Consider the following 14,087-nt stretch of genomic DNA (forward strand, 5'->3'; position numbering starts at 1 on the left):
ACGGCAAAGCATTTGAAAAGTAGATATATCTTCATCAATAGTGATGGCAAAACTCGATAAATTGCCCAGTTTAGAGGGTCATGGACTAGCTTGTAATAAAATAAATTAAGAAAATATACATTTTTTTCACTTAAAAGGGTTCTGAAGAAACAACATAACTAAATATGCAAATACTCAGACAAATGCTTATTTGAGACTAATTATTTAAGAATAATTCCTTTGCCTTTGGTAGATGTGGCTCTCCTCACTTTTATATATTAAGACTCCCTCAAAAGAATGAGTCCCACTTCCTTTTGCTCTCCAGAACTGGTTCCTTCTGAAAAGGGAACAGAATGTAAAGTTGTCATTTCCGAGATGTGCGCTTTCAGTTCCATGACTCCAAAACACCACAAAGACCTGTCTCCTATGGGCAACTAACACTGGACAAGAGAAAATGCAATAAGATTTCAAAACAGTTTTGAAAAACAGATTTTGAACATATTGTAAAGCACATAACTGTTTAAAAAAATGCAATTAATGATATAATAATTCAGTTAAGTGTTAAGGTGTAATTGTAACACAAACGTATTCCTGCAGTGCTAACTTCTTTACATTTTGAATATTTCAATTCAATCAAGTTTTGAAAATATTTGAAAAAACTTCAGTGACTTTAACAGGCAATCCCTAAACTTCCAGATTTAATTAGTCAGATGCATTACCATTTCATCTCATTTATAAAAAAAAAAGGGGGGGGGGGATTGTTATAAGCAGCAGTATTTAGCAACTTTTCACAGCAATTTTAAAAGGTAAAACATATCACCATGTTATCAAGATATCTGCATTTCACATATGACAGCCATTAGTAAAATTTATTTGGGGATCCAAATTCTCCAGTTACTGTAATTAGACTAATGCTGAATTTTGGACTACCTTGCAATTATCATTAGCTATATTCATAAACTGAAGACACAATAATCTGAGATCAAATCCCCTCTCACAATAGGGCAGGGGCCCTTACAATCATAGCTGGACGCCACTGATAATGATCCAGTCAGATTTCTGTAATGTGTATCCTCTAAAGAGGAGGAGCTGATTTGCTGGGCTCTCATCTAGGCATAGAGCTCTGACTTATGAGCAGGAACAGATTTCCATAGGACAGCTTAGTGGTGTTTAACCAGCAGACTACCGATCCCTTTCCCAGGAACCCTTGCCCTCACTGCAGGAACAATTCAGTTGCTCATGACATATTTACTGAGCTACCGCAGCTGACAGCCTGATAAATTAAAATAAGCCAGGACCTATTTTCTCAGTATTTCAGCCTGCAGGTTGCAGCAATTCAACAGCTGTTACAGAATAAGCTGACCCATATTGAGACCATAGGTGAGAACTGCTGAGGCCACACAAAAGTTAGCTTTTTTGATCAATCATACCCACCGTAGTCTCAACTTGTACACAAAGTATTTTAAAAACTTCAACAATGAATAATAACAATATTAAAAATTTATATCAAGAAGTTTCCCTCTTTGTTTAATAATAATCTACTGTAGACTATGGAATTAATCTACAGTCAAGAGGAATTTCTTCCACATAACATGCATGAAAAAGGCAGAAAATCCCAGCTCATCTCAGAGTCCAAGTGAGCTCTGGAAAGTTGTCTTTAAAAACAAAAAATCCTTTTCTTTCCAAACTAAGAATATGAAGTCACTGTGATTTCACGTTGTATTTTTAAAAGACAAACTAACCTGCTTGATTTATCCTACAGCACATTTGTACCGCTATAATGACAGTGAAAGAAAGACTTGTGTTCTTAGGGTTTACACATGTATCTCAACGTATTAATGCTACCGTTGACAGAACAAGAGTAAATAATTTTCTTGGATTAATTCATTTATTTGTCAGACTGTAACATCATGAAGAAACTCAGTATAATTAGGTGTAGTGATTTCACTTTACTAGGATATCTAAACTCAACTCTTCTTACACAGACTAGTACATAATATAAAGTATATCTTTTATTAGTAAATACTATTCAATTCTAAAATGTCTGCACCTAACTCCTAAATATGTCTTAGTAAAACAGAGTGGTCTTCTCATTAGAAAAATGGAAAATATAAAAATGTGTGTGTAGAAGCAAACAAGTTTACTTAACTTATTTTGTTTCCTAGGACAAATCTAAAGTGATTTGGGAAAAAGAAATGCAAAAACACTTGAAACATTGTTCAGTTAGTCCCAATACTGTGGCATGTAAGGATGCGGGAAGAGTCTAAGGTAGATACTGTGAATAGCCAGGGAAAGTACGCAGAGTCTAGCTATTATGCATACAGGACCCTTCCTTCACTCACAAGCGAAAAACACCTCAGAGTTAAAAGCAGAACACAAGCACAGCATTTGAAGTGAATACAAAACTGTCAACTTTCAGTGCTTTACTTTACTAGGTACAACATAACAAGAAACTAAGTGGAGCTGCTGCATGTATGTTTGTGCTTTAACAAATCTGGAGTATACAAAAGGCATTTTTCCTTTAAGGTCTTGTGATTGTTTTGAACAGAACCCCAGAAATATGGGGTGAATGTTCTGGTATATATTCTCCCACAGTGGTTTAAGACGATAACAGGCCAAATCCATTGAAATACTATTTTGCAGCAACAATAATTAAACTATGAAACTCAATGCATATAAATGAGGTCAAATTTTAGAAAGTTCATTTTAAAAAAGAATAGACACATGTACCAAAAATAAGAATACCTACAGGCCAAATCTAATGGGTCAGTAGTGAGTCAACTATTGATGGAGTAGTCCTAAGATAAGGCTTCCCTATCAGGAGTTCACTGCATTATCCCATATCCTTTCTTTGAACAGAATAGCACATAATGCTAGTCACTGCAAAGGCCAGTGAAACACAGTCTGCTGATGTGATTGGTAAGGCAAGCCTACGTGTTTCTTTGAAATCATGCTCAAGGTCCTTAAAAAAAAAAAAAAAAAAGCACTACTGCACCTCCTGATGAACCAATCAAATTACCCGTCCTTATACCTTTGCATTCTTCAAAAGATTAGGTAAATTCCTATATTAAATTTCTATTTCTATAAACCACTATTATCTGCATCACATACATAAGAAAGGTATACTGATTTACTATATGGCTACAATGCAAGTTAGCAGCAAAGTCAAATTCAGAACTCAAAAGTACAAAATCAGACATACATGCACTTGGATTGAGCGGAAGCTGTTGAAAGAGAGAAAAGAATGGTTTTAGGCAACAAACCTGTGAATATATCTAATAAATGTGCAAGGAAGTTATACTAATATATTTAAACTTTCTGAGGAAAGCACTAGATCTCCAGGAATAGTATATTACAAAATTTGCAGAGAGTTCTTGGCTAAGAGCAAGGTTTTCAGTGTCCTTGTTCAAGGGGGGGGGGGGGGGAAATACACTTTCAACAGGAAGTATTCTAGAGATGTTCAAGAAACCCTGTAACTTGGCATTTCAGATTTCCAGGGCAATTAACTCCCCACTGTATCACATCACTTAACATTAATTAATTGCTAAAGATGTAGTTATGTAACTTATTGAGCTGCTAAGGATAAAACAGCTCCCGAGCTCCCAAGACTTGAGTGGCATGCCAAATTAATCAGCAAAGCACAGGGATTTACCCTCTCTTCTGAGATTGCCAAATCAAGCAGTCATTCTCCTTCCAGTGTCAACTAATGGGAACAAGTCAAGTAAGCGTCTGTCAACTATGAGAGTGCCATCAGCCCACCACTGCACGGACAGCCTCACGGAGTGAAAGGTTTGAGAAAATCCCATTGTCGCTCCACGTACAAAAAGGTTGGAGGGTTCACAGCATGGCACCCTTGGAACCAAGTCCCCGAAATGTGGCTCACTGATACTTCCAGCTGTTTATTTCTTCAGGATAAATCCCAGCCTGCACAAATTACTATGTTACCTAAAAACACCTTTATTTTCAGGATAAGCATAAGTTAGGGAAGGTACTAATTAATCTCACTCGCATATATAACATGGCTTACAAGTTAGAGGTGGCATTGGCTCAGGGGAAAACAAAACCAAAAATCAATGAAGTTTGAGTCCGCTCACCCAGCTGGACATTAGCTTAGGGACAGTGCCCAGATTCCTTTGTTGTTTTTGAAAAAAATGACAAACTTTTACAGCTCCAAAACACGGTGCTCACATAGCTAAACAGGCATAGAAGCTGAGTCAAGCAAGCAGGCAGCTGAATTGCATTCCCAGGAAGAGCCAACTGCTACCATTTATATAGTGCCTTCTGATTCCATGTGGGCAACTGATGTTTGATGACTCTGGAATATGGAAACAGTTTTTAATCATTTAAATAAATTACAATTTTGGATGGATGAACAGAGGCTGCATATGCACTCTGAAGCTCACTCAAATGCACTGAGAAGGAGAGAGTTTCAAGGTTCTATCTGAATGGATTTAGGAGGAATGCGATTGTACAACCCTTTTTACTGTTTTTCTAAAGTGATTTCAGACATGACATATTTCAAAGACATTCCTCCCATGATCCTATTGATGATGCTGGCCAGGGACAAGACCTGAAGAAATAAGTGGTTGTGGTTCTGGTGCATCAAACAGGCAAGTCCATGTGACCAGCAGCCAGCCACTCAATTCCATGCCAAAGTGATGCACATAAGGACATTTGTCTTGCAACGATTAACAGTTACCATCTGTCTCATAACAAAGTCTGTTGCAGGCTGACGACAGTGTAACTAAAACTGCCTCATTTTCAAGACAACAAATTTAGGGACCTGGCATTGCAGAATCTGAAAAAATGCCACAGGCTCTTTGGAGCGTCATTTTCTGACCATCCTGGTATTTGCTGAAACTATATTCCCACGCCTATGAATATACACAGAGAGTTGTATACAGTTATTCCCAGTATGCAACCAGTACTGGTGTGCAGAAAAAACCTCGCTATCAGTAACCTTGAAAATTTAGTTGCTCCAGCACACTGCTGCATCGTTTACTTTCAACATCTGACCCATAACCACAGAAACAATGTATGGGCCTCCTTCGCAAGCACAAAAAAAGCTTGAGAAGTACCCAGCTTTGTAACCTGGGAGAAATTTGCTTAGAATTTTGCAGTTTGCCATAACGATAAAATGGTTTTGTTGCTTTTTTGAACCATTCCAGGTAGCTCTGAATAAGGCTTTGAAACTGATCTTAGGTACAGCAGAGTAAAAGGTCTCGAAATCTTCTCTAAGGCTTTCAAAAAAAATCTAGGCAGCTCTCAAATATTACAGAATTTCTCTGATATCTACCAATCAGCTTGGGCATTACATCAGTTTCCCAAGCTGCATGTTATAATTCTGAAGAGGAAAGGCTGTCTGTTCTGTCAGAAGCACAGACACATCACTGTGGTGTTTGACATAGGCTAATTTGGAAACACATATGAATGACAGAGTGCCCTTGAGAGAATAAATAACTTAGGAAATTGATGTCACTGGCATGTGACACTGTCCACCATGACACTATCAATGGGCCATCATCTTTGCAATAGTGGGAAGAGCCATTGTTTTATTTCCAGAGAGGCAAACAAACAACTACTTTTGTCAGCACTGAGGCACGTTTTATCATTCCTTCACCAAGAACAAGTCTCACTCATTAGGACTGGCCACAGCACTGGGGATAGATGTTTAAGATTCAGTTTACTGGCTAGTAGCATATAAACTTTAGCAAGGTATAAATAAGAAAAATTTAGCAATAAGTCCTAACTCTTCCTCTGTTTTATCTTCTTTTATGTTGAATAAGTTTGAGAAGCAGGTACATGCACTTGCAGGACAGCACAGGGTGTCAGCATTGCTGCTGACAGGAGACCACGCTGGTGGAATGCTACACAGGCGCAACACGGCAGAAACATGCAGGAGCTGGCACAGAAGAAAACCAATGCCTTGGGATTGTTTTCTGGCAGAGAAGGTAAGGCTATACCCCTAAGTTTATTACACCATACCAAACAGAAAATGGTTTAGAGAGCTTTCTCATACTTTTTCTTGAAAGCTGGATTGAACTATTGAAAATATTGGAAACATATGTTCGCTGGGGCCACCAAGCCCATCGGAGTAGGGGGATGTAATGAAGCTGCTTAAGGAATATCTTAGCATAAGGCCAAAACTAACTCTGAGGAATTTAAGATTCTGACCCAAATGGTTCAGAAAGCACAGAGCCTACCTCTCTCGGAAAAAAAAAGACCTATTTCCTTTTGGTCAACAGAAAGCTAGAGAGCTAAATGTTCTCTGCTTCACTAAGTAGGAGGAAAAAGTTGTTTAGGGGACTTGCCTGCACTTTCTGGGAGCACTATTCCAGAAAGTTTTTGGAGAAAGGTATTTGTGGCATAAGTCAATTTAAGCACACAATAAGCTGAACAGAGAGCATTTCTAGTTGATGGCATGATGGATTCCATAAAACAGTGACAGGTCCTGCAAAACTGCATCAACATCAAAAAACTGAGAGCATGCTTGGGGTGACCTCCCTGACAACTTGTCCATTACCTCTCTCCTAGCTATGCATGTTCAATGCATTTCGAGGCCTGCTCCTGAGCCAAACCTTTCTTCCTGCTATGCCTCACTTCTATACACTTGATTAGACTAATCTAGAAATTTTCACAAGTGAGGAAAAGATTAAATTCATTACAGTTATATGCCCATTTACACAGAATGATAGAAAAGTGAGGAGGAAATCACTAAATGACTGAAGGAAGAGCTAATGTGTAATGGACTTTGTAGATTACACACAATAAGTAATGTTTAGCCAAGGGTACTACTTTGGAAATACGTACAAACCTAATTTTAAAAGCATGAAACCAGTTGCAATGAGCTAGTTATATGTTTACAAGATTACAGCTTATATTCTTTAAAACATGCAGTTCTGCCTGCAAGTATTTTTTATAGATAAATTGGTAATTTTACAGACTATTTTTGGATTAAGCATGACATGACCCAGTAGACACAGATGTTCAATATAAAGCCAAAGTTTGGCTAATTACTCACATAACAAATAGTAAAAATTTAAGACGCCTAAGCCTTCAGCACATATTGCTTTTTATACGCAAGCATGAGTCTGTTCATTTTTCAAAATTAAATTCTCAAACTTGTCAGTTTATTAGAATGCTAAAAAGCACAATCACTTTAGATTAACAGATCAAGTTCATCATCACTGAAGAATAAAAATTGGGATGAAGTTACAAGCCCTTGAAATATAGGCCGATACTGGGAAAGTATCATACTTCCCTGATGTACAGAAGACGGTGGGACACAAATGCTCAACTTAATTTAGCATCATATTATTCCCTTAGTGTTATCCCTCATTTAAAAGTCATTCCAAACAACAAATTTAGAGTCAATAAACACATACTCTAGTTTTAAACCAAGCTTCTTTAAAGGATCTAACAACAGTATGTAGGCTTTTTGCAAAAATGTTGCACAACCACAAAAAAAAAAGCTTACGATTAGATAGTGAGAAGTAGTGGAGGGGAAAAATGGGGACTCATTATGATGTTCTGAGGTATGTATTATAAAAACATTATTGTGAAGTCCCAAGAGTATCTATATGAAAGCTTCCCAAGAATTGTAACTTATGTTTTTCCCTTATCTGCCAGTCCTACAAATTCAACTTGAAATATGTCAAGCTATGTTTTTCCAAGTTCACATGGCATCACTAGTAATAAAACTTGTGTAATGAGAATTTCACAATTCTTCTGAGGATTAATAAACAATAGAATATAGCTCTCTCTAGCTGTTAAGTTAGATCCACAGCAATAGCAGAATTGTTAGAATGAAAATAAGCTATTAAGAAATTGAGCATAAACCAAGAGCACCCACTCCGAGGACGGAGAATGTGGCATTCTTTATATGCACTTCCAGAAAAACCAGAATGAAAATGTGCTGTTTGTTGCCAAGGTTGTGTTGTGTAAAATCCAAGTTATAAAATTCCATCAAGTTAGACTTGAAATCCAGCACTTGAGTTAGAAAGGCAAAACTTCAAAGATTGCTTCTTGCAGTTCTAACCTCAGCACTCCAAAGTCAAAATAAACACTAATAATAATCATACAAATATGGCCTGGTCAGCAATACTTGCCCTGTCTCCAAGCTATCCGTTTTAGATATTTTAAAGTCACAAGCCCAATTAAAAGATACTGATTTTTTTTTCCTTCCAGATCAATGTCTGTTGCTAGACAGGCACAGTCTTAATTAGAATTACAGAAGGAAGCTGAGAAGTAGTAAAATACTGTCTTCACAAATCTGAATTTAGTTTGTTGGCAGAACTCTAAAACAATACATTATTTATGAACTGCATGCAGTTACATGTATGCATATTTTATAGATTTAATATAAAGGATCCAATCATTTGGAGGGATTGCAAGAGCTCAGATTAAAGCAAGATGTCACATATCATATTAGACATAAAGCCAAAATTTAATGAGACAAGTAAAGGTCAGAGCATCACACTGCAGTTTCAATTTGATACCCCTGCTCTCCTCCCTGTTCTGAAGCATGCATCATAACTTCAACTTTAAACACAAAGCAAAACTAAAAATTAGCATAAAAGGATAATCCCAATGCCAAGATTACTACAGCAAACAGGAAAGTTAAACTTTAGTTTCTATTCCAGAAACGAAATGCAATTCAGTTCATCATCTCTAGTCCTCATTTTCCAAAGTACTATCACGCAATTTTCAGTGATTGACACCTGATTAATTACAGCTTGATCCAGCGAAGTTTGACATTAGTAACACTCCCTACTGGTGGGTTAAGGAAAAAAAAAGCTCAGCAACTGTGTCTAATAGTAACATACCACTTCTAGAAGTACATTACCTGAATTTTTGCTGATAATCTGGATTCCAACTGTTTTCTGTATTGTACTGCATGCAAGAAAACCCTCTATCATTATTCCTCTTCCCCTCTCCCCATTCTTTGTGGTCTGTCTCTATTTTTCCACTCAGTACCAAAGTCTTAAATGAAAATATATTTATTTCAATAAGACTTTTCCTTAAGGCCTTAGCAAGTACTCAATCTGTTCTAGTGAGCCATCTTTTCTCTTCCAGATGAACAAATTTACACCCAAGAAAGATGAGAGTGGACAAGGAAAAGCAGATTGGTAGGGAAGAAACAAGGATGGGACAGTGAGGGACACAAAATCAGAGCAACAGTGGGATTTTTATACTGTTTTTCTCTTTCCAGATTACTTATTTCCTATCCTCTTAAACAGTTTTATCTTTTCCCTCACACGCTTTTTTGTCTCCACTTTTCTGTCACTATTCCTCTCCTAATATGAATTAGTATTTCCAAGACATAATTTGCTGTTAATTTAAACTCATTAAGGAATGACTAAGCTGTAATCTCATTTATTTTATCTTTTCCATTTTTATGCCTATTACTGTCATTTCTGGAATACACCAATCACGTCGTGTGTGTCGTCGTCCGTCCCCCCCCCCCCCCCGACTTCATAACATGAGTTATGTCAAGCCAAAAATAATTTTGACTTCCTCACTGTTTTCAAGATCAGCAGATGTTCAAACAACTTTAATATCCCAGAGAACTTGAACATAAACATCCTATCTCACTGGCTTCAGTACTGCTCTTTATTACTTTTATATTGCTCTTGGTACTCCCTTTCACCATTTTCAGGTATTTTTTAAAAAAATTATTGTACTTATAAAAAACACTTTATAATACACTTTGAAAAGTAAGACTGTGATATTTCCAAGTTTCTGCCCCTTTACCATTTATCTTCCATCCTCTCAATTTTTAATCCAACAGTTTTCTGTATTTCTTTTGCAACAGGATAATTTTTTCAATTGCTCCTTCCTTTCCTTTTACAGAGCTTTCCCTCTAATGTATGTTTTGATTATGCTTCCACATTTCATTTTGCAAAAATCTGTCTTCTCCAGCATACATTAGAAGCATTTCTTCAAAAAAATCCTTTCTGCTGTTCCTCATACATCCAGACCTTTTTCTTTTTCTGACTCTGCTGAGATACTCTGTCCACATAATGCCCACTTTGGGCAGTCAACATTCAGCTTTTTGATTCTCACAATGCTCTCCAGCCACCGCTCACTCCTGCAGCCTGCCACACACTCTACTTCTGCTCTGCTGCAAGACAATATTGAAAAAATACCAAGATTCCCTTTAGTACCTTACCTGCCAAATTCTTCCTTCAAGGCTGCACTTCAGATCTTTCCTTTCTGTTAACAGGCTAGGAAAAAAAAAAATCTAATTCTACTCTTCACAGCTTGACTGAAATTCTGGTTAATTCTTTGTAAACTTCTAAAAATTTTCATTTCCATTATAGTTGATGCTGCTTCACATTTTAGTTCCAAACCTCATGTTTTAAGCTTCATTTTCTTCCCAGTTTTCTTCATAATTCAGAGCTTCTTCCTATTGCCTCTTTCTGTGATTTCCCGCCCCCCCCCCACCCCTTTTTTTTTTTTAAAAGAAGTTAGCTTATCCTTTTCAGGAACAGAGATACAGTCTTTCTTGAGTAGATCTCACTATCTTTACAGATACAAAAGAAATGTCCAAAACACATGAGCATGTATAACAGAAGTGATGATGACTATATACCATGTAAGCAAGCATATGACAGTTTCATTTTTCCTTTTTAAACACATTATATACTGTAAGTTTCCCCACCCATTTTGCCTTTGGGTATTTTTGTTTCAACATAGCATTGGTTATCTGACCCTTAAAGAAGCAACTATTTGAATCAAACAATTCAATGACCTATTAATGAGTTGCTGCTTAAATTCTTCCTTTTTATTATTCCAATCATTTTATTAATTGCTCTCCAATTTTCCTACTACACTCCTTAATAATACACTCTTCCCACTCAGAAATGAACTTTAAAAAAGCAATTGCCAGACTTCAGAGGCCGTTTGTTCATTTCCAGCCATTCTACTCAAACAGTTGTATTCCATTGCAGTCAGGCTTCCAAGGATGCTTTTCTTTAACGTGCCATTATTTCTCACCAACTTTTAAGCCGTTGAAACAAATTTTTTTAGTTTATATCTCTCAGTTTTTAGCATACTTTTGCAAGCTTTTCCCATAAAGTAACACAAGTTGAGAAATTAAGAAGAGCTGTATTCTTAAGATTTCTTCTCACGTGTCTTCTTCACATTCACGTTCTTCACATTCACTTAAGAGTGTGACTACCTCAGAGCTCTGAACTTATTTATTGGTCCTTTACTTCTCAACCACCAGTCAGGCTTCCTGAATCAGTCTTTGCTTTTTCCTGTTACTTTCAACAAATATGTATATTTAAGTTATTGGGATCTAAGATTACTTACACACCTATTCTCTCCAATATGCCAATGAATAGTGCTGCAAAAATTATTCCAGAATTTCTAGTTTAATTTTTGGTTTACATTTAAACTATTTTTTTCTATCCTCACATTTTTTTCTTCTGCTAAAGCTTAAAGAATAATACTTTCTTTCAAGATTTCCAGAATTCTCTTTTCTCTCTCTCACCCCCCCCACCTTCCCCTTTTTAAAGCCTCTTAGTGATGTTATGTTATTCATGCACAACTGTTTGAAGTTTCAATCTTATTTGAAACAAAACCTAGGAGATGACAACCCTTCTGGAGACAGATACAATTCCAGATGGCAACTGGAGCTGAATGAGGCTCTCAACTCAGAGCCAAGGTAAAGGGAAAAGTTCACTGACAAAAACTGATCAGTATTAGAAAGGAGGATTGACATAGAAACCCCTACATTTCATTGATTTAAATATCATCTTTTTCATTGACTCTATATAGGTTCTGTGTACTTCATAGTATAATCATTGAATAACAACTGGACTGGTAGATTAAGAGGCAGTTAAGTAAGAGACATAGTTTACTATTTAATTATTAATTATTATATTTATATGAATTTATACTAGCAGATGTCAAAGAGGTGACTTCAAGGAGAGATGGAAATAAAATCCTGGGCTCTTTGAACACTTCAAAGTTTAGAAACTGAGCCTACCATATGCATTTGCTTCTAAACCTCCTCAACCTAGATGTAGGAATGGAAGCAGAATTTCACACCTCTGAAGTAATAAACAGTTGCAGAACTCCCTCCAAAAAGTTGACCTCTAATCAGCTGTCATGGAAGAGATCAACAGCATTCCATCTCTACACCATCCCCATAGGTCAAGCAACAGTCCTAATGACACAGAATGAATCCAATAACTTGAGCTCTCCTGAAGAGGTTTTTTTAAAGTATCAGAAGCAAAAAATTGGCTTGACCATATAGTAAAAAAACCAAAAAAGCTCTGAAAACTGTCTGTATGTAAAAAACATAACCATTTCAGAATTGGAATGCTATATACAATAAAACACATGCAACTTAGATTTCTCTCTGTTGTGAAATGTTTTTATCATAAATATTTTCAAGACACTTGGGGTTTCAAAAATGAAAATCTTAGTAAAGAAGCAGCAACTATTTTGTAGAAAGGAGCAGCAATTATTACTTTAATGAATTTTTCCTTTTTATTGGCGGGGGCAACCTTTGTTAAATTATAACTTAATTTCTTCCAAATGTGCATTTAATGCTGTCTGGCAGTAAGTTTTAATTGTATAGGAAGTCTGGAAGTTAATAAGCCAGGATCATTAACAAAAAGGTTATAAATACAGTCGGCATATTTTTATTTATAGGATTTGTGCATCTATCACAATCTAAAAATACATATACAGGTATATGCTTAAGAGTATTGTGACAAAAGGCATACTTTAGTTACAGAAAAGCTAGTATACCTGAAACCCAATTCATCATTACTGTTCTTCATCATACTCATAGCCAGAAAAATTATCTTTGCATAAAAAAAAAAAAAAGTTACACATTTCAATCTTCTATGGACAAGCTTTCAAGTTCTTACAAGATGAATGTGGTTAGAATCACAGAACAATGCAGGCTAGAAGGGACCTCTGCAGGTCTGTAGTCCAACCCACCCCTCAAAGCAGGGCCAGACTCAAATTTAGATCTGGTTGCCAAAGAGCTCATCCTGGTAAGTTATGAAAATCTCCAAGCACAGATATTCAACAACAACTCTGTTTATCCATTCTCATTGAGACTTTTTTCTCCTCATTGGAGGATTCCTAACTGCAGCTAGGGATCTTGTCCTTGCCTCTTATCCTTCCACCGCACCCCTTTAACAAGAGCCTGGCTCAATCTTCCTTAAAGCCCTCCCTTTCACTCTTAGGTACATTGTAGTTGTAACTATAACATTAACAGAAAGTGTGTAAAAAGAATAAAGAGCACAACTTCAAAATAAATGATGTCAAAAAATACAAGCATAGTCTGAGCAACAGAATCACAAGCACCCACTCAGTAGTGCTCATGATGAACACAGATAATACAGAGCATCAAGCTGATTCAAACTCAACACTTCAAATTATCAATAATTCTTTTTTAAGGAAGAACAAACCTGGGCCACTTTAACGGAATTTTGAGTAGAACCACCAGCATGATATTCTACTTTGAACTTTTTCACAAGTTCTTCAAATCTGTTAAAAAAAAAAAAAAAGTGGAGAAGTTAAACTCTAGAAAACAAACAAACAAAAAATTGTAAAGAAGACATGAAGATTAGAAGTAGATGACATCATGTTATTTGAAAACAAGAAATTCAGGTACATTAGCTGTTACATACAGTGCAAACTGGAAACATCTATTTTGCTTTGTAATTTAAACAAAATAAGTGTGACATCAACTTGAATCCTTTACCTTAAAGTTGCAAGTGGAGTACATAACTAAAAAAAACCCCATTATCTGAAGCATAAGCTTGATTGCAATGAACTATTAGATTATAAAATCTATGCTTGAAGAAAAATTATATAAATGAAGAATTCAGATACTTATTCCACCTCATTAAAGCTAGAAACAGAATGTAAAATTAAGTGAGAAGATTGAGGAGATCTGGTGTCTATTTCAAAATTAACTTGACCCAAACAACAGTGCTATGTTTTAAGTTTTCATATGAAATAGTACATTTTGACAGGTGAAGCACTTTTATGAACAAATCTATGAGTATATGAGAAAATCTGATAACAGAAAAGCCAAGTGTCTCCAGATGAGCTTTCAAATCCTTCAAGTCATACTA

The 14,087-nt window shown here is 36.2% G+C and overlaps 1 protein-coding gene across 3 annotated transcripts in view; it reads right to left on the reverse strand.

Annotated features, from left to right (window-relative positions):
• The window catches only part of ADK (adenosine kinase), a 302,767-nt gene that overhangs the window by 206,742 nt on the left and 81,938 nt on the right, over window positions 1-14,087 (reverse strand). For 2 of the 3 annotated variants that reach the window (XM_087766906.1, XM_087766907.1), the window contains exon 4: window positions 13,416-13,494. In XM_087766906.1, the coding sequence (XP_087623032.1) occupies window positions 13,416-13,494 (79 nt within the window). Of the gene's footprint in view, window positions 1-10,150; window positions 10,206-13,415; window positions 13,495-14,087 lie in introns of all 3 variants that reach the window. The other variant, XM_087766908.1, reaches the window with a different exon arrangement.

Source organism: Nipponia nippon, unplaced genomic scaffold (genome assembly GCF_047370975.1).
Source record: "Nipponia nippon isolate SJK-2023a ecotype South Korea unplaced genomic scaffold, ASM4737097v1 scaffold_3, whole genome shotgun sequence".
Taxonomy (NCBI): Eukaryota; Metazoa; Chordata; class Aves; order Pelecaniformes; family Threskiornithidae; genus Nipponia; species Nipponia nippon.